This window comes from Marmota flaviventris, chromosome 11 (genome assembly GCF_047511675.1).
Source record: "Marmota flaviventris isolate mMarFla1 chromosome 11, mMarFla1.hap1, whole genome shotgun sequence".
In the NCBI taxonomy this organism is placed as follows: Eukaryota; Metazoa; Chordata; class Mammalia; order Rodentia; family Sciuridae; genus Marmota; species Marmota flaviventris.
In genome coordinates, this window is record NC_092508.1 from 63,006,710 (window position 1) to 63,028,972 (window position 22,263).

Genomic DNA, 22,263 nt, shown 5'->3' on the forward strand with positions numbered 1-22,263 from the left:
AAAAACTTCCAGAGGCATCACCTTGGAAACGAAGAGACTACGATCATTAAAATGAACTAGAAGCAAATAAGCTCCAGTGAAGTCAACCTAGCTAGTACCTTTCTAGTACCTTTACAGGGGAAATTTCTCCAGTAACCATGATAAGCATACGGCAAGTGAGATAGAATGTCCACTGCAGGACATCCTTTTGTCCTGCACAAAATTTGTATAAAAAACTAATTTTATTATTCATTTAGAATACTGCATACCTAATGCATTTACAGGGAAATACCTATGAGCTCTAACAGCAATAAAAAATGCACCTGGGGGCTGGGGTCTAAATCAGGAGACAGCACATGCTGAGTGTGCATAAGGCCCTAGGTTCATTTCCCAGCACCAAAAAAGAAAAGAAAACCCGAATAATTCCCTGCACATCCGTTTTGTTCAAAGAGAGAGAAAATGTCTTACTGCAGTAAATCAATACACTAAATGAAAACATGAGGTATTTTTTTCTAAATATTTTCTTCCTTTAAATACCATAGAATATGTGTCCCTTGAGATTGGAACATGGAAATCTAAAATTATCCCTCAAAGCTACCAAGAGCTTTTTCGGAAGTTCCATTCATTATTTTCTTCTTCCTTGCAGAGATGTAAAAAAAAAAAAAATAGATGGTGCTTTTATATATTTTTCCCAAGAAAAAATACAATTGTTTACAAGATAGAGAGGAAACCCTTAGAGAATTTTGGTAGGAATGAAGACGATAAACAAGAGTAGATACTTGAATTAAGAGTTGTAAAATAAACCGGGCTTGGTGGCACATCCCAGCAGCTGGGGAGGTTGAGACAGGAGGATCACAAGTTCAAAACCAGCCTCAGCAATGGAGAGGCACTAAACAACTCAGTGAGACCCTGTCTCTAAGTAAAATACAAAATAGGGCTAGGGATGTGGCTCAGTGGTTGAGTGCGCCTGAGTTCAATCCCCTTCCTCCAAAAAATAGAGTTCTAAGTTAAGAAACAGACACTACTAATGGTTAGCCTCACAAAAACCCCAAAAGGAGGAGAATTTTTCTTAACACTATCAGATGACATCTTAGAAGCCTGGATAATGAAGCTTTGCAGAAAAATGAAAAAGGGGAAATGAATCATCTAATATACGAACACACAATTCTTCTCAAAGAATGTCATGCTTCTGCTCTTGTTCAGGCAGGAGCAAGAGAAGACTTGGGCAAGATCTGCAGAGAGAGAGAGTAGATACATGGCTGCGGTGACTGCTTTACTTGCTTCCCTCTCTGGGCTGAAGGTTTCTGGTTCTCCCTTCTCCTCTCCCCTCTGTTCTTCAGGATGGGGTGGAGAGCAGGGGAGGCAGTCTCTCCTCTGCCCTCCCCTGCTTTCCTCTCCCTACTCCTAAGTGGGAGACTGGAACCCCTACCTGATTGGGCATCTGGTCTCTTTTATTTCTCTATATCTTCATTTCTAACTCTCTTGACCTTTCACCTTGCAATTCTTTTCTTCTTTAATCATGCGTTCATCTAATTATTACAGCTCCCAGAATACACAGACATTTTAAGCAAACAGGTCCTGTTTCTTCATGGGCATAAATCCTTATTCTTTACCTTTGTGGAGTCCCACCCAGGCCTTATCTGTATTGCTCTATATCTCCTGAAACTGAAAGAGGCACAGACTTGGACGGGGTGTTATCTAATCAAGACTGTTTGTCACAAACAACTTTGGAGTTTTAACAAGCTGCTCTAGAACATACCCGCCTTCTTTCAGTGGCTACTGTTTGGGTTCATTCACAATATCTGTGTTCTCTCTGAGAAACCACCTTCAGGTACCAGGCAGGGCAAAAGCTGAGTCTCAAAATCCAGAGAGCAGAGTCTGACTGCAGCCTGAGAAGGTGGTGGTGGCAATCACACCAAGAAAGGGACATTCATACCTTTGTAATCGCAGTGAAGACTTTTTCCAGAATGGCATTGGGCTGGGCAATTTGTGGTCCATTGGCCTGAATATTGAGGGCGATGGCACATGGTTTGGCTACAAATCTGAAAATGAAGAGAAAAAGTCAGAAGTTATTCTTTCTATGGCAGTTCTTAATGCCACCAGTTAAACATTACTCAATTATGTCAATAAACTGCCGGCAGGATTTTATGGGGGTACATTTTCAGCATTTACCAGGGTAACTATAATATAGACTTAACTGTTTTTCTTTTCTTTAGTCCCCCAACAGTAACTCTAAAGAAGAAATCTTTTTAAAACATTTAGGCTAGGTGTGGTCACGAATACCTGGTCCCAGCTACTCAGGAGGCTGAGGCAAGAGGATCGCTTGAGCTTCTGAACTCAAGACCAGCCTGGGCGACCCCATCTCCAAAAGAAAACTAAATAAACAGAACATTTAACACCCGCCCCCCCCCCCCCCCATTTTCCAGTTCTAATGAGAATCAACAGATCAAAAGACTACCAGATAAAAATTTAAGTACATAAATGAAACATAAACAAAACAAACTATGATTTTTAAATGACTCACAGCCTTCTTTCTAACACGTTATCAATAGTCATCTTATATTTTTATTATAAGAAATCATTTACCAAGCACCTGACTACACCTGCAGAAAGAGCACTTTTGATCACCCCTAGTCATAAACGTGGCCATTTGTGTCACTATAATCAAAGTGTGCTGTATTCAACCCCCATCTCAGCTTTATGGTTATTTATGGCTTTCTCACAAGGGGTAGTGAAGGACGTCAGATGGCACGATGCCCTTGACAAGCTGAAAGTGTGAAGTGTTTATGCCTTTTCATCCTAAGCACATGCTCATGTCAACAAGAGTGTGAGCCTCATTTCTGGCCATTTTTGTGAATGAAGCATGGAAGGAAACTGGGTGAAAAGTGCCTGGGGCCCCTGAGGTACGATGACATCTCTAACAAAACCGTGGAGAGGAAAAAGCATTTACAACTTGAGAGTCGTTTTAGACTAAATTCATGAAATAAGCTTCCCTAAATACTCATTTCAGTAGCTGACCTGGACTTTTTCTACTAACATAAACTAATTTAAGGTTATATAAAAGGTGACCCAGCTGTAAAGCAACAACAGATAAACGTACAAAATGGATCATGAGTAAATTTTACATGAGACTTCTTTATTAGTACTCAATGAGATTAAAGAACGTTAGACAAAAGAGAATTTTTTAATTTAATGGTATAATGAGGCCGCAATACACAGTACGATATAATATACTGGGTCCTATTCAAGCAAAGTGAAAACACTTATTTAAATATGAAAATAAGAACATTATGAATGTGTGAGCTTAAACCAGGAAAGGTATACACAGAAAATGCAATGTAATACCTGTTTACTGGGCTCTTTACAACAAAGGTGGGAAGAATTTATAAATCTTTTAGACACTGGATTATTCTTAAAATGAGGTATTCTTAATTCTTTTTAATGAAAGTCTTTTTCTGGGACACATTACCTATATCCCTATCTTCCTGATACGAAGTACATTCTTTTCCAAATGGCCCCAAATTTTCACTATGAACAATAGGAGCGAAGGTGGTAGCTACAGTGGCAATGGAAATGAAATTTAATGGGTAGTGAGCATAGCAGAGCCCAGAAACTGTTTCCTTAACAAACTTCCTGCTGTCTGGTTATTTGCCTTCTCATCATAATGTATAATGAGAGGTGTGAAAAGGTTTGAAGGCCAGCAAAAAATGAAAAAATTAAGTAATGACTAGTTTGGTAAATAAATAAATAAATAAATAAATAAATAAAAAGCCAAAAATCAACTCTTCCAATGGTTTGCTTCTACCCATACAAGGTGGCTTCTTCTCAACCCTCCTCATCATCCCCATTCCCTTATCTTTGACACTGTGTTCAAATTCCCTTTGGGGCTTTGTCATCATCATCCTTGTAACAACCTGGTGATTTTGACCCTAAGAAAATGCCTATGTCAGCAAGAACAGGGGCAGGGTCCTCTTTCTTCTTCTAAAAAGCAAAGTGTGTAACAATGATTGAACATTTCATCTTTGTAAACCCCAGGCAGAGCAGGGCACACTTTTTTCCAGAAAGGTCAATGCCATGATCAACTCCCCATTCTGATTTACTGGTGAGGCTGAGTCCCAAATTCTGGAGATTTGGGGAAAAGGTATGTGTATATGTCAGGAGAGATGAACAAGTTTAAGAGAATTGAACTCAAGGCAAAGTTTGAAGACCTTTAAAATTTAAATGACCCCTGGTGTATATGCACAATAAATCAAACCATCTGAATTCTTTGCAAGAAGTTACCATATCATAGGATGTTTCTACTTACAAGTCTGTTGTTAGAGTCTGTAAACAAGTCAAAAATAACACCTGGCATTTTGCCAGGGGAATGTTAGAGTTCGTAAACAAGTCTGGATGGTGCCTGGCAAAATGCCAGAGGGAGTGGTTTGAGAAGTAACAAAAGCGAGCCATTAAGTGTGGAGATTCCTTATTGGTTGACTGATGTATCTAGTTTATGCTAATTAGATAAGCTGTGTGGAATATATAAATACTGCTCCTGTTCTGCAATAAACGGCTCCTACTCCTGCTGTATCAAGTACACAAGTTATTCGTCACCCCCCGGTTATTTTGCTGCAGCCGGACTCCGGCAGATGGTGGCCCGTTACGGGGAGCCCCGGGACACTAGGGGTTAAGTGACGAAAAAAGCTGCCCGTCCATAGATAGGACGGGAGCAAATCTGCTCGTCCCTAGGCAGATAGGGCGAGAGGAAAAATGGCCATTTCGAGAAAATGGAGAAGATTGATACAGTATGTTTGTGTCTTGTTTTGTCTTGAAATGTTGTATTGTCTTTGTGACGAAAATATGGAAGGGGTGAGAAGTAAATTACTAAGGGAAGAAGGCACCCCAGTGGAACCAAGAATAGTTAGGGCATGTGTTGATGGAAGCCCAGGAACTCTAGTCAGAAAAAAGAAAGTTCAGAAGAGGAAGGATTATCAGGAAAAAAGTTGCAGCAAAAGGCTATTACTGAATACTTTTCGTTACTGGAGGGTGCGTGAATCCACGTGGTGGCTGCCACATGCACGAGCTGGTCATGGCGCAGCAAGGGCTTTCCAAGCGGTGGCAACTGGCTCTTCCCTGCCCCCCCGCCCGGGGAGAGGGACGCCACTGCAAGAGCCCAAATCCAAACCTGTGCCTGGAAGCAGTTTGAGTCCGGGACACTCCCCAGGGCCATCTGGGGCTGCCCAGGACGCTACAGCCGGTGGAAGAGGGCCCGGGACCCTGAAGTTTGATCATTTCCAATGTCAATAACTACTAAATTGTTCAGAAGGTTGTTTTCTTAGGGGAATGCTACAGGATTTTCTTTAGCCATCCAGAGTTCCTGCCTTCATCCCAGTGCCAGTGAAGACGAAGGTGGAAGAATTTCCAGTGTTGTTGAGAACTGGACGAGACTTCGGATCAAGCTAGCTGCCTGCAGAACTTACCTGGACTATGATTTAAGCTAGCTGCCTGCAGAACTTACCTGGACTGTGATTTACCTGGACTGTGAGTTAATCTATTGAGACACTGCTTTACCTGGACTGAGACAACAAATCTATAACAAATTGTAACTCAGTATCTTTGCTAACAGTGTCACTGCTGGTATAATTTTTCCAAGGGCTTCTTGCATGGAGCCATCAATTGGCTTGGTATTGTGGCATTTTGTATCCTCCCTTTCTGTTTGTAGCAGGTTATTTATGGTGTTTCTGTAAAAACCACTATGGTCGTTATTTAAATTAAACAAAAGGGGGAAATGTTAGAGTCTGTAAACAAGTCAAAAATAACACCTGGCATTTTGCCAGGGGAATGTTAGAGTTCGTAAACAAGTCTGGATGGTGCCTGGCAAAATGCCAGAGGGAGTGGTTTGAGAAGTAACAAAAGCGAGCCATTAAGTGTGGAGATTCCTTATTGGTTGACTGATGTATCTAGTTTATGCTAATTAGATAAGCTGTGTGGAATATATAAATACTGCTCCTGTCCTGCAATAAACGGCTCCTACTCCTGCTGTATCAAGTACACAAGTTATTCGTCACCCCCCGGTTATTTTGCTGCAGCCGGACTCCGGCAGTCTGTAACACAGCAGACATTTGATAATACTTGAAGGATGAATAAGTGAACATTTCAGCTAAAATACAACCATAGGTAGGTACCGTACAACTTTCCCAAAGGAACCATGTGTTTTAACTCCCTTGAATATCACATCTGCACAGTGTCATCTGGACTTCAGAAAGTAAGACACCAACCAATTCAATACCAGATGCCATTTCTATAATCCCCAAGTTCCTGTAATGTCCAAGAGTACCTGTGCAGGCACGGCCATGCCTCACTAGGTACTCTTTCCAAATTATCCAGTACAGAAAACCAAATACTCAGTTTCTAGGACTTAGAAAACTGCATACCATGGGAGAAAAAGTTGATCTCAAATCCCCAATGAGAGAAAAAAGAAGAGAAGGGTATATAACTCTTCCTATTAGGTATGCTTGATTATATGAAAATATAGATGTTTTATGTGTGTTTACTTATCAAATAATTTAATGCATCCTAGCATTGTTTTTTCCCCTCAAACAGCATATTAGATTTCGAATAAAATCAAGTGCAATGGTACATGCCTATCATCCCAGCAACTAGGGAGGCTGGGGCAGGACGATGGCAAGTTCAAGGCCAGCCTCAGCATCTTAGTGAGATCCTGTCTCAAAATAAAAAGGTCTGGGGGTTGGTTCAGTAATAGAGGGCCTCTGGGTTCAATCCCCAGTACTGGAAGAAAAAGAAAAGATTCAAGTAAAACCTATGTTGCGACAGAATGTTATCACTTTCTGTCATGGTCCATTTGAGAAAGATGGATTTTTTTTTTTTTTATGTTGGCCCTACTAGAAATAAGTTCACAAAAACTGTCTGTCAGAATGGTTGGAAAGAATTCTACTGTCATGTATAACTAATTAGAACAATTTTTTAAAAAATTAAAGGAAAAACAGAATGGTTGGAGAGAGAAAGAGAAAGAGATGGAGAAACAGACAGGTGATGAACCTACCTACACATACCAAGTTATAAAGAGTGTGCACTTTGAAGCTTTGATGATTACCTCCACCAGGAAGTGGCCACTTAATTACGTTTTTTTATCAAAGGCAGCAACACTACCTTCAAAAGATCAAACATCTGTAAAGTACTTTCATGTGCTGTATTTGAAAGTAAATATAATAAGGATGCAAACTTTGAAAAATACTGGTCTTGGTTAAAAAGCAGAGAAAACATCTAAAACATCCCTACTTTCCGATTCTACTGAACAATGTGTATTTGTATTTTATATATGAATTGAAGGTCTCTGTACAACATACTGAAGCAAGCCCCAGGCAGTGCTCTGGGGAGAGGAATACACAAAACATGAAGTGACCTCAACATTCAAAGACATTTGCAACCTGGGCAAGGAGATTAAAATAATAATATTACTATTATTATTATTATTATTATTATTATTATTATTATTAATGGGGTATGTGTTGCTGTTCTAATCACTTAAAAAAAAACATTCTATCATTTTCAGTAGGTAACATGGCTGGAAATTGTTAGTCCTTTCCAACTGTAACATTTCCTGCACTTTTCAGATGGTTGGTAGGATGATGTGGACATAAAATCCTATACATGACAAAATTGCACAGTGGTAAATCAATCGCTCTCTCCCCTTCTCTCTCTCTCTCTCTCTCTCTCTCTCTCTCTCTCTCTCTCTTTCTCTCTCTCTCTCTCTCTCTCACACACACACACACACACACATAAATACAAGTAACAACTGCAGAAATCTGAATACTATCAGTAAATTGTATCAGTGTCACTATCCTGGTTGTGACATCAAACTAAAGTTTTGTAAAATGTTATCATCAGGAGTCACTGGGTGAAGTGAATGTGAGATCTCCCTATATCAGTTCTTACCACAGTATGTGCATTTGCGATTATCTCAATAAAGATTTCAATGAAAAAATCCCTGGAAGGGAAGTTCTGTTATTGTTGAAAACTCTTCACAAACTATATTCAAACTACACAATACAACTACTTCATCCCTCACTTGCACCCCCCCCCCCAAAACAAGCCGCAAAACATTCACTACTCAAGGGCTCTGGAGACTCAATAAAAGCAAAGAGACTAAAAAGGAGGCGGGAGTCAAGAAGCTTCCATGTTCAATGTTATCTTCTCGCTATATAAGGAAAGTGAATATATTTCGGCCAGGATCTCACTGAGGGGGAATTGTTTTGTTATCTTTTAGAGAAAATATTCTACAAACATGTGCAAACACAGCCTTAAATAAATTTAGAATCTAAAAGGCTTATTGGTATGAAATTAAATTAAATTTTTATTGGCCAAATGCCTGTTTCGATGAGTTGACTTTTAAAAATTTTTGTAAGCTCAGTAATTTTAATAGTGCATTTCACAAAACAGTACAAAGCCATGTGAAGAGAAAAAAAAAAAAAAAAAAAAAGAATGGAGCCAGCAACCAGCAACGAAAGCACTCCCTGCCTGCTCACTCATGGATTTATTCTGCAGCTCTACCCTGAGATCAGACAGTCACAGTGGCAGGTACAGCTTTGATAGAAGAACATACTCTCTTTCTAGTTGTAGGAACCAGGAAAGGAGGCTGGGGGAAGCAGAAAGAGACCAGAGAACCACAGAAAGAAAAGGCCAGAGAAGCAAACCCTAGGTCTGGGTGGGTATAGACCAGGCATGACTCTGGCTGACTTCGGAACCATGAATGTACAAGGGAAACCAATGGCAACCAATAGCTAAGGTTTCAGGAACTGATCTCAGACTTGAACACACTGTCCACTGCAGGCAGGACAGGCTGCAGCGTGAGTCTAAGTAAATTGCCTCCCAATAGAAACATCAGTGTATTCCAAAACAATGGAAAGAGTCCAAATTGTCCACAATATAACTTTTGCCATGTCCAGGACACAGTCAGGTATGCTGATAAAGAGCCAAGAAAAGACAATCCACTCTTAGGGGACTAACCATGCAAAAGAAAAATTCAGTGAACCGGAACCACACAATCTGAAAAAGAAGAAGAAAGAGAAAAATGGAAAAACAAACAAACATACTTTGAGGACCTGTGGAACTACTTTGAAAGGTTAGCATAGGGGTAACTGGAGTCCCAGGAATAAAACATAATGGCCAGGAAGAAAAAGAAAATATTCAAAGAAATCATAGCCTCTCGAATCTGGCAAAAGATTCAGGGACTCAAGAATCCTCAAAAGAAAGAAGTTTAAAAGGAGAAAAATGTGAACGAATCAGAATCAAAACAATAAAAACCAAGGTAAAGATATTATTACTATGTCACTCAGAAAAAGTACATACTATATTCAGGGGAAAATAACTTATAATTTATTTCCTGTCGGAAATTATGAGGGATCAATGGCAGTGAAATAACATCTTTAATGTTTTAGAAACAAAAAATAAAAACAAAACCTTAGACACTGACCTTCCCCTGGTCATGGGTGTGCTGCAGGTTAGAGCCAATGAGAATGGCATGGGCTGGAGTTTAAAAGTCAACGTGGAGGAGCAGGTTTAGACACACCTGTGTGCATAGGACTGTAGGCTTTGTGAATATCCACATAGGCTACAATCTTATCTAAGATAACAGTTTCAGGAAAAGAAAGAGAGGGATGCCAGGAGGGAGAAAGAGAACTGATAGTTATGGACAATTGCTATATGCCAAATGCTTTATAATGTTTTAGCCTTCTTTTAAACCAACACGAACTCTTCAAAGTAAATACTAATCCCCCTTTACAATACTATAAACTAGAGCTCAAAGAAGGTCAAGTGCTTGCCCAAGGCATTAAAGCTAGTTAAGTAGTTTAGACAAGATTTAAACCCAGTTGCTTCTAACATAATCTAGAAGTAAAAAAAAAAAAAAAAAAAATCATGTCTTCTCCTCTCCCTCATCTTCGAAAAGAAGCATTAAGATCATTGTGATATGGCCATACTCTCTTGCTCACTAATCCCACTTTTAAGTATCCTCCTAAGGAAATCTTTCAAACAAAGAAGAAAAGCCACAACTGTAAAGATATTCACGCAACATGAACTATAGGAGGCAAATGGTAAACAGCTTAATGACTCACTTAATAAGTGACTCATTGTGTAACTTTGAGGTATCAGCCCTGCCTTAGGTGTTGTAGATGCAGCAGTGAACAAAATCCCTGCGTTTATAGGGCTTACATTTGAGATAAAAAATAAAGAGGTACATGTCATGTCAGATAATGAAACATGCTAGAGAGAAAAATGAAGCCACCTAAGAAAGACAGCGGTACCAGGGAGGGGTGCAACTTCAAATGGGCTGGCCAGGGAGCTCCCAACGGAGAAAGTGAGCCGAAACATGAAGCAGGAAAGGGACAAACTAGGAAGACACACAGGGGAAGAACATTCCAGAAGGAACACAGCCAAGGACAAAGGGCCTGAAGGAGTGTGCCTGAGACGCTGAGGCTCATCAGGAGAGCCAGGGTGGCTGGAATGCAGTCAGCCAGTGCAAGAGGACTCAAGTGGAGTGGAGCACAGTGAGCAGAGGCCATTTTGGGGACTTGGTTTTTATCCTGAGAGTGGGAAGCCAAGGAAGAACTTGAACAGAGAACATAAATGATCTGATGTTGTTTTCACAAGATCACGGGCTCCTGGGCTGAGAATGCAATGAAGATGAATGAGGACGGGAACAGCAAGGCCAACTGGGAAGTCACCTCAATTGTCCAGGCAGGAGATGACTGCAGCCAAAGACACGGTGAGAAATCATCAGACCCGGGACCATTGTGAGGGCTGGGCCCACAGGATCCACTGATGATTGAACATGAGAGGGGGAAGAAAGGAATAAAGGAAGATGGCAGGTCTTGGGCCCGAGCACCTGGGAGGACTCAGTTAGACCTGGGTGTAGGCACAAGGACAGTGAATTCCATGTGAAGTGTGGGAAGTTGGGGGTTATGTTTATTAGGCCATTAGGCTTATCTATGCAGGTGGCAACTAAGCAGCCTGGAGTTCAGGAAAGGCTTGGCCCAGGCACATCAATTTGGTGAAATCAACCTACAGATGGTATGAAGCCATAAGATGAAGAAAATCACCTGGGAAGAGAGGTGATTTCAAAAAGAAACTCAAGGATGACTCCAACACTTAATGCTAAAAACAATTAGAGTACAAGAACACCCTGAAATATTTTTAATATAGCTAATAAAAAGGATATTTACATAAACGACATAGAACATGAACATTTATAACAATGTTAACTTTTAAAAATAATATATACTGAAATGATATTTATAAAGTAGGGAGATAGAATAAAATCTGAAAAATAGCAGTTGACATGTTCTATCACAGGATTTAGCATTATATGTCTTTTGTGCTTGCTTTGTTGTTGAATAACAGTGAAACCCAGGGACCAATAAAACCCCCAAAAGGTGGTGTAACCTATGAAAGCATAATGAACCTTGTAGTAAAAGAGAATTATGGACGGGGGGAGGATAAGTACAAACAATAACAGAGTCTGCTTTCCACCCATGAAAACTCTACCAAGTCATCATTTTGCAACTTTTCTGGATTTCTAAAGTGATGAACATTATATAAAGTGTAGAAATAACAACAACAACAAAAAAGACTTGTGATGATGTTAAACATTGCCAGGAATGCCATCACCCAAAGATAACCATTATTAATATTATTAACACATTTCTTGGGGCCTTTGACTGAATGAACTCTGGCAACTTTTTAAAAATACTTTGTTTACCATATTTTTATCAAACAAGCCTGCATCACACCATAGGTGTTTAGTAATCTGTTTACTTTCCTATTGTGACTATTTCCCTCAGGAAATGACATATCCTTGTAAAAACATGGCTTTTAGTGATCCCATGGGGTGTATTATTGTTCTGATTTCTTGTTATTGTGAAGGACCTCAGGAAACCATCATTGGGCCCTTTTTAACCAACAGACTCTGGTGAAAGTCCCAATCCGGTGTCACAATATAGATGATTAGAGCAAAGAAGAGTTGGAAGAATTAGATTCTTTATGCTGACCACTGAAATAATGCTGTCGTCACAGAATGACTATCATTCATCCGTCTGCTTTATTGCTACCCCTTGAATTGAGCATTAACATTTCCAGAACTTTGAAGAAATCAGCCACAAAGTTTTGAAGAGTGAAATCTCTAGATTCTTCTATTACCGGAATTCTCCTATCTTAGAAGGATTTTGATAATCAATAGAAAAATAAGCCAAAGATGATAAGTAGCTAATTCACAGAAAAAGAAAAATGGAAACATCAGTAAACATATAAGATATTTAACTGCATCAAGAAATGTAGCTACAGCACACCACACCCACAGGCTGGCTCTGCTAGATACAGCTGAGAAAGATCTGGAGACACAAGAATTCTTATCGTTTGCTCATGGAAATTTAGTTTAAAATGACTGTACACATGTGAAAAATGGTCACCCTCACTAAATTTTTTAAAAAATGACATAAAAACACTTTTTTTAAAAAAAAAGATCAGGCACAGAAGAACAAATACCACACATTGGACAAATACCACACAGAAGGACAAATACCACACATGACTTACATGTCAGTGCTAATGCTCATCTCATAGGAGGAGAGAGCAGCAAGTGGTACCAGAGCTTCAGAAGATGTGGGAGGTTTAGAGGTCCAGGGTCCAGGTACAGAGGTACAGTGGGATAGGAGAAGAGACTTCTAATGTACTACAGCAAATTAGAGTAACCATGGTTGACAACAATTGATAGATCTTTCAAAATGAGAAGATTCTGAATGTTCTCAACAAAAAGAGATAATAAATATTTGAAAAAAAAATATTTGAGGTCACTGATATACCAGTTGACCTGGTCTGATTATGCACTGGATACATGTGCTAAAATATCACACTCAGCTCCCTAAAAATATGTAATTGCTATTTGTCCAGAAAAGTTATAGGTAAATAAATATATCATATAAATTTTAAAAATTAAAAATTAATAAACACATCCTTGGCTTATGACATTTACATTTTAATAAATCTCATTATTGGCAAGTGTGAGGAGAGAAAGGTACTCGGGGGAGTCACTAAACTGATACAAACTTTAAAGTGCAACTTCGCAGTATTTAGCAAATTGTTAAAATGCCTAAGCCCTCGCAGGCACTCATAGCTAGATAGCATTTTAGAAAGAAAATTTACTGTGGTCTTATTGGATATAGCAAAAAAGAGAAGAAACAAATATTTATCAGAAAGATACATATGAACTATGTTATCTCCATATACAATGGAATTCTCTGAGGATGTTAAAATGTAGCCATTTTGTGGTGTTTCAAGATACAATGGTAAAAGTAAAATGGAACAGTAACAGGTATAAAACTTCTTTACTCATAGTTTAAATTTTTATCAGGAACTTTAACAGTGAGAAGCTGTTAATGGTGATGATATTTGAGAGCTAAGAAAAAAAGATTTAATTTACATCTGATACGTTTCTGTTAAGAAGTTTGTACATATGTACTTTATATTTATTTTAAATAACATTTACATGCTTTCAATAAATTTTCACTGCAAAGGGCTTAGAAACAAGAGGTAAAGCTAGTTTATATGATCACTATTTATATACATATACAAATTTCTGACATATAAAAGAAATGGAAGATACATTAAAAGGTTAACTGTGTTTGCTGCAAGATGATGGGATTATGATCTACTTCAGTGTTCTTTATTATGCTTTTCCAGATTTTTTAAGACCTTAAAATGACTGTGTCAATTTTTAATGTTGAAAAATAAAAAACATGTATTTTTCAAAATAGGGTTGAAATGATGGTCTCTATCCCAAGTGCTATGGTGTGAATACTGCATATGTCCCAAAGAGGTTGGTGGGTGCATGATGCAACTCATGTTTGACTCCTTAAATTCTCAAGAGAGAACTGTTGTGAAAGAAACAAGGTTGGCCCTGCATATCCTCTTTCTCTGTCCTCCTATATGATCATCTGATTGTGCTGCTGCCACTGCTGCCTGCCATGATAAAAGGCATCCCTCACCAGGACTGAGCTAGAGCAGGAACTGTATTCTTGAGCCTATAAAATTGGGAGCTAAATAAACCTTTTCTCTCTATAAAGTTAGTTGCCTCAGTTACTTTGTTATAGTGAGGGAAAGCTGACTAATAGACCGGGTAAAATCCTAAGAGACAAAAATTTAACAATGGAAAGCCCTGAGATGGCTGCAATTCAGATAATTCTGTGGATCTCCTTAAGCAAAGAACTCCAGAAAAATGTGACTGACTCAGGATGAGAAAAATAGGTGGAATAAAAAGAAAAGGCCATTCTGGTACCTCATCAGGTTGAAAAAATAATGGCATTTAAGTCAATGGGTGCACCAAATGGATACCATGCAACTGGATGAAATGACTCCAGGAAAAAAAATGTTACCAACATTAAATAAATATACCAAGAGAATTTGAAATGCCACCAGAAAAGAAATTGCTTCTGCCTGCACCGCAGACTCCATGGAACTTGCCTCTTTCCTCATCTATATAATGAAAATCATAATTACACTGTCACATGATGGGAAATATTTTTAAATCACTGGCATCTCGAGCGCAATTGGAAAGAGCCAAATACAGGGGAGGGTGGCATACAAAGTGGGATGCAGACAGAAGACAATTTGATTCTTAGGAGAAAATGTGAATTTGTTTCTAGGTGGCACCATATAATTAAAAGGAAAATTCTTTCAGAGCAAACTCTCAACCCAGGTACACCTACCTGATCTGCACATGTTGGAAAGCTGTTCAACCTTTGTGAGCTGTCATTGCTACATTTATAAAACAAAGACAATAAAATCTTGGCAAATTTTCTGTGAGCCTTGGCAGAATGCATAAACCTCATACCACAGACCCCACTTTTGGCAAGTCCTCATAAGCACTGGCTTTTCTTAAATGCTGATGACAGGAAGCACACATTTAAGTATCAAGAGGAGCTCCAGGCTGCAAGGGTCAGCAACCTATGATGGGAAAGCACAGGAATGGCACACTTTGTGAGGAGGCCAGAAAACTTGGGAGCTTTCTATGTCACTGGGCCCAGCCTCCTTCTCCTTCCAAGCCAGATTTTTCTCTAGAGAGATGATTCAAAAACTTCCTTTGAATGATCAGGAAATTTCCCTGTACACTTCTTTGCAATTTCCTGTGAATCTATAATTATTTCAAAATGAAAAAGAAAAACAAAACCTTCCCTTGGTGTTCTATTTTAGGTTTTCATCATATTTGACTCAAAAATCTTCTTCCTGCATCGTTCTTGCTTGCTGAAACGTAAACTCCTCTCCTATTTTTTCAGCCCTCTAGAGAGATGGTTCAGTTCATAACTTCCTCCAGTATTTGGAAACACAGCATTCTTCTCTCTTCCAGAATAAACAGACAGAATCCTATAAACCTTTCCTCATTGATCTTTTTCTTTCCTAACTTTAATTTTTTTAGTATTTTATGTATTTTTTTTAAAAAAATAGAGCGTTATTCTAGTCTTCAAGGAAGTGGAAGACCCCCTAGCCAATGTCTGGTTTAATTAATGAATAATCACTGGCAAAGATTTGTGGTGGTGATAGTCGTTTTTAAAAGTTCACATACAGCTTTCTGAAAACTATACTTAGGCCGATGTGGAGGCTGAGGCAAGGGGATTGCAAGTTCAAGGCCAGCCTCAGCAATTTATCAAGGCCCTAAGCAACTCAGCAAGACCCTATCTCAAAATAAAAAATAAAAAAGTTTGGGAATGTGGCTCAGAGGTTCGGCACCCATGGGCTCAATCCCTTGTACCCCATGCCCTCCCAAAAAACATATGTACATGTGTATATATGTGTGACACACACACACACACACACAAGTCAAACTAGCAGTAATAAAGGGATCTGTCACTCTAGTTCACACTAACCTCATTTAATGAGCAGATCAGTGACTAAAAGACCACCAAATGTCATCAACTGAGAGCTGGGATGCTGGAAAAGCCCAAGTTAACCAAAGAAATGTCAAAAATGCTTCTCCTTGCCACACATTTCCAAGGTTCTAACAAGAAGTACCCTAGACTTTGCATGTTTCATCATGAGTTCATTCCAGCTATTCAAGAAGCACAGAAGGGCAGTTAAAAGATGAAGTTCATAAAATTCAACAAAATTATGTCTTTAGTTTAAACAATGAAAATCATGCCCCTATATTTTACATAAAACCACATACAAAAGACATTGTGATATTTACAGAAAAAGCTGAACAAAGTAGCAGATACGCAGTGTAGACAGATCCAGAGAGCTACTGCGTAGCCAGAGGACTGTAGGGAATGAAATTGAATTGTATGTGGGATTCATGCTAAATGAGATTTTATCTGTTCTCACCACAAAAACAAAAATGAAAAAATATTTGTAGTGAAATGATGAATATGTTGATTTGCTTTATGGTAGTAATCTTTTTACTATCTCTCTGTACCCAATAACAACTTTTATACCTTAAGCATACACAATAAATATTTTTTTAAAGGGGAAGAAAAATGTAGAGTGAATATTTACATAGGAAAACACCTTTGTAGTTCAGGAAAGTATAAGGCATTACCATTATGGGCTGGCTGATATTTTCATCATATTATGGTGCTTAGAAAAAATAAAATTATGGCAATTGCAGGTAAATGGATGGAGATGGAGAATATCATGCTAAGCGAAGTAAGCCTGTCCCAAAAAACCAAAGGCTAGATGTTTTCTCTGATAAGTGGATGCTGACCCATAATGGGGGTCAGGGGGCATGGGAGGAGTGGAGGAATTTTGGATTGGGCAAAAGGGAGAAGAGAAGGGGAGAGGCATGGGGATAGGAAAGATGGTGAAACGAGATGGACAACATTACCCTAGGTACATGTATGATTGTGCAAATGGTGTGACCTTACTTCATGTACAATCAGAGAAGTGAAGACTTGTGCTCCATTTGTATATAATGGATCGAAGAGCATTCTGTTGTCATGTATAACTGATTAGAACAAATTAAAAAAATTACTATAATTGTCAAAAAATCTTTGGGATAGCACACATCTATGCATCAGCCTTCCTCTTTAATCTTCTCTTCTTTATGCACTGAGGAGGACACTCTGAATCTCTCTCAGGGCTGTGACTGTGCCTGCAGAGAATCTGTCGCCATTGGCGAGGTCTCTTTACCTCATTGACTGCAATTTTGGCAACTCCATCTCTAACTGCTGCTTCCAGCACTCTGTCAGCTCTGGACATGTCACCCAGATCAGGAGTTATGCCTGAAAGTCTCAGAATTCCCTTTAGCTGTACCCTCAGCACTCACAGATACCTTCCCTGTCACTGTTCTCCTGTCACCCAGCTCTGATGGCGTCTAGGCATCCCTTACCACACATCTTCCCCAGAATTGCAAGAAGAGACCTTCAAAGCCTGTGGGCAGGCTCTATCTAAGAGCTCTGTGACGCACAGACTCATCTTGAAACTTCAAACTTGGCCCTGAAACTGAATGTAACGTCTGGAGAGCCCCGAGCCTCGCTGCAATGCATTAATCCTTTAATTCCACTACATTTGCCAGGTGCCTTACCATTCACAAAGCACTTTCACGCTTTATCTCAGTCAATCCCTCAAAATGTCCACAAGGGATAAGCAAACAGATATTATCATCACTGTTTTACAAATGAGAAAAGGATTCCAATGTTTAGTGACTTGAACTAAAAACTAGGGAGCAGAGGGGCATGCCAACACATCCATCATTCTCTTCTAAGAACTGAGCTGACTTTTCAGTTGGTGACACATGATCATGGGTCTGTGAACATTTTTCCTGTATACTCAAAATACCACAAAGATTGTCCCCTGGTGCCTCAAAACCACACACAAAAATTGCTCATCAGTGAATGGTGTCTATTTTATTCTTGATCTACCACTCAAGATTCCTGGGTTGTGTGTAGTGTCTAATGACTAAAGTGCCTTTCATTTTTATGGAGGATTACTAATAATACAAAGACTCTGTGGAATTTTGCAAAACAGCACCAGCAACTCCTAAAAGACAGTTTTGTAAAGGTTTGCATTAAAACTCATAATTGATGAACATACTAACTTTCTCCCAAGAAGAATCTGATAGCCTAACACCTCTATCTACAACGGGCATGTCTTATAATAAAGGAACAAGAGATGGAACGAGACAGAATGAAGGTGGCATCCTTCACAGTAATGGAAACGGAGAGTAACTAAGAAAGTGGATTCTCAGCACCAGCAAAATCAGTTTTGAGCACAACCCCAGAACCTAGCAGGTCCTGGGTGACCATGTCCCTGCCCCACTCACTGCCCTCATCCCATTATTATTTGAGGAATTCTATGGTTTCAGCAAAGGCAGAGGGACTAATGATGGCATGCATTACAATATTATTTGAGCATCATAACAGTCTAATTCAAGACCTCCTAATTTTTACAAGTATTCTTAATTCTCTTAACTTCATTTGACCTCATAATTAGCACTACTTAAGATTTAAAATTAAAGAAATTGAGGTGCAGAAAAAATGTCACAAAACTACAGAAAAAGCTGAAGCTAGAACACACCCCTCATTTCAGTGGGCTGCAGTCCCCTGCTCTTTACCCATACTTGATGGATTGTTAGGCTCCTAGCACGTGCAAGGCGCTAGGTTTGATCCTCAATACCACATAGAAAATAAATAAATAAGGGTATTGTGTCCAACTACAACTAAAAAAAAAAAAAAAAGTGAACCTAACAAATTTGTTCGTAAATCCCTCAAACTCTTCTACAAGTCTGGCCAACTGTCTCATATCAGCAATGGGCAGTGTGTGTTCTCAGCAGCATGTGGTTGCAGCACACACTTCAGAGGATTTTTGAAGTATGGATCAGTCAGGGTCTCATCAGGAAAACAGAAACCATAAGTTATTTCAACAGAAAGGTTTAATACAAGGAACTAGCTAAATTGGTATGAGAAAACTTAAAGACCCCAAGGAAGCCCCTGAGATGTCTCAGAGGAAGCAAGAGCAGGCCCAGGGCTAAGAGGGTAAAAACTGGAGGCTGCAAAGGAACCCCACAACTGGACTCAGACCCTGACAAGGGGGCAGCCCCCAACTGGAGAGGAAACACTGAGGGGCTCCTGGGGATGCTGGACAAAGTCAGAAACCAGAATGAATGGTGGAACACAAACCACCTCCACTGGGTGAAGAGCAGCTGCTGCTTTTAGGGCAGTGAAACTACTCTGTGTGACATCATAATGGTGGATACCTGGTACTATGGTGTAAAGATGTCCCCCGAAGTTCATGTATTGGAACTTAATCCCAGGCAATAGTGTTGGGAGTGGGGACTAAATGGGAGGTATTTAGGTAGAGTCCTCAGGAATGGATTAATGAGGCTATGAAAAGGATTCACAAGATGGGTTTGTGCTTGCTTGTTCTTCCCTCTGCTATGTGAGGAACCGTGTTATTCCCCTCCAGGCAACACAATGCTCAAGGCACCATCTTGGAAGTGGACACTCAGTTCTCACCAGTCGCCAGATCCTGCCACTGCCTTGATCCCGGACTTCCCGGTCTCCAGAACTATGAGAAACAAATTTCCATTCTTTATGAATTACCCAGAGACCGATATTTTGTTAGAACAGCACAAAATGTATTAAGCTACATGATGTTATAATTTTGTCCAAACGCACAGAAGGTTCATCTCCAAAGTGAACCCTAATGTAAACTACGAACTCTGCGTGAGAATGATGTGCCAGTGTTGGTTCATGAATTGTAACAAATGTGCCACTCTGGGTGGGGATGTTGATAATGAAGGAGGCTACGCCTGTGTGGGAACAGGGAGTACATGGGAAATTTTTGTACTTTCTACTCAATTTTGCTAGAAACCTAGAACTGTTCTTAAAAAAAAAAAAACTATTAAAAATTAAGAAAGATAAAAAAAAAAAGACCCATGGCTGCAGAGGTAACACTCTCAGGAAAGGATGCAAACAGGATAGGCATATCTGGTCCCCCTCCCTCTAGCACCTCCTAAGTACAGGGCAAGAGCTGGCAAGGTAGAGACATGGTGATAGAGCGCCAGGTCTAATAATGCAACCAAAATCTGGAGCTGAGAGATGAGGGCTTATTAATCAGTGCAGAGTGTTCTTCACACGCTCAAAACCTTCAGTTGGAATGCTCCTACCAACTGGGCGTCATTCTTCACTTGCTTTTTGTAGCACAGGCTGATAAAGTTTGTTGGTGTCTGCTGGCTAAGAAATTAAAGAGATAATACTGACTGACCAGGGCATTTATTTTCTCCTTCTTCCATCAAAAACTCCTTTCTGACCCCAGAACGAAGAATATCTCCATTCCAAAGAACTTGCTGTTTGTGTTAGGAAGCCTTTGTGTGTAAAAAGAAGTGCTTTGGAGACAGGACTTCCTAGGTTTCCATGCTGATTTGAGTAATCGGCAACTGTGAGGGGTCAGTTGGTTGTTCTGTCTGCCTGAGTCAGTTTCCCTGGGATACAACTAGATCACCTAGACCACACAGCTTCTGAAAGAATTAAATGAGACACTGGTGTGAAGTTCCTGGCACGTACATGACAGTTGCCCTCCCTACGTATGAGAAAAATATTTCAAAAGATTGAAGACATATTAATAATAAGCCTTTCCTGTGGAGAGTTTTATCTGGTACTTCAGTTGGTATAAGAATTGCACATAATTCTATGAGACTATCTCCATGTACTGCTCCTGATTCTATGAGAATATCTCCATCATGAAAACCTAAACTTAAAAAGGAAGGGAAGCTCAGTAGATGAAAATCAGGTAGCGGTTCCAACAAGAAGTCTAAACTTTGAAGCCAGTAAAGGCAAAACACAGTTCACTCATAAGAAACAAACAGTAAAATCTTCATTTGGCTCTTAATAAGGAAACATGAATTTCCTCCTGAAGGACATTTCATTTTCTTCAGCAACCAACCTGGCATTACCCAAGCAATGGACAGAGATCCATGTTATTTTTTGAAGCATCAGTATTCTCTTGATTTTTTTTTTTTTGGGGGGGGGGAATCCTTCCAAGGCCACAACCCCAGTAGCATCATTAGAAATCACTTGAACATACATAATGATATTATGCCCTCAAAATTCTTTGATAGGAGCATTTATGAGAAGTAGCCAAATCTGCAAGTAAACATCAGAGCTCAATTAAATAAAAGAATGTGAAAGTCATTTCCATTTAAAACTCAGTAGTGGATTCAATCAATGAGGCTTTTTTTTGGGGGGGGTGGGGGTGATTGGGTTTTTTTTGTTTTTGTTTTTTGTTTTTCCTGAAGGGCAAAAGCTCAAAGAGCAAGTTAAATGAGTTCTTATTTAAAGACCTGCAGAGAAGGGTCATAAAATGTAATAATTAGAGTAGGATAATTGTAAGAAAAGGGTATTTTACCCTGAAAAAAAAATCTTTTTAGAAAAGCAAAAGTCAACTTTTTCTTTGTTCCTTTTAGAAATTTACCAAAATAACACTATCTCACAGGACCAGAGTTGTATAGGATTTGACATATCCAGATTTCCTCAGGCTTCTTCATATGATAAAGGACTCTTCAAAGTGCAGTCGATGGACCAAGTGCATTGGTATCCCCTGGCCGACATTAAAAATGCAGAATCTCAGACCCAGACCCAGGCCAACTGAATCAGATTCTGAGTTTAGACAACATCCCCAAATTATTCCTATGCACAGAAGAGTTCGAGAAGCATGTTTTGTTTAGCCCCCAACGCTCTGCAAAGAGTGCTCTCTGGACCAGCAGCCTCAGCCTTACCTGACAAGCCAGGAGAATGCAAATTCTGGGCTAGCCCCAGCCCTGCATAGTCATAACTCTGGGGTTAGGGCCCAGCAACACAGGTTTTCACCAGCTCTTCTGGTACCTGTAATGGGTGCGGAAGCTGGAGAACCCTGCATTAGCCTGGCCTTGAATGGACTGGTCTCATGGAATGAGGGGATTCTCCATCAAAGTCCATTTCACCTGTGGTCAGCACTCAGGAAATCCTTCCTTAGAACTAAGCCTAACTCTTATTAACTAGGCAACAAATCTCAAGCTTTCTTCCACATGACCATCCCATAGCATTCAAAACCAGCTGTGATATTATGAATCTTCTTTTCTTCCAGTAAAATGTCTATACAGAGGCATAGACATAGACATAGATACAGACATATAAGTTAGATACATAATATACATATAAAACATATAGTAATACATGCTAATATTATATCAGAAATATAATTTATCTTACTTGGTATGATAATGGCACAGTAGCTAAGCTAAAATAAATCCTGTTTATAGAGATGTAT

At 39.5% G+C, this 22,263-nt stretch overlaps 1 protein-coding gene across 2 annotated transcripts in view; it reads right to left on the bottom strand.

Moving 5' to 3' along the window:
• The window catches only part of Cers6 (ceramide synthase 6), a 290,656-nt gene that overhangs the window by 196,807 nt on the left and 71,586 nt on the right, over positions 1 to 22,263 (bottom strand). For both annotated transcript variants that reach the window (XM_027946114.2, XM_027946113.2), the window contains exon 2: positions 1,916 to 2,021. In XM_027946114.2, coding sequence (XP_027801915.1) covers positions 1,916 to 2,021 — 106 coding nt within the window. The remainder of the gene's footprint in view (positions 1 to 1,915; positions 2,022 to 22,263) is intronic.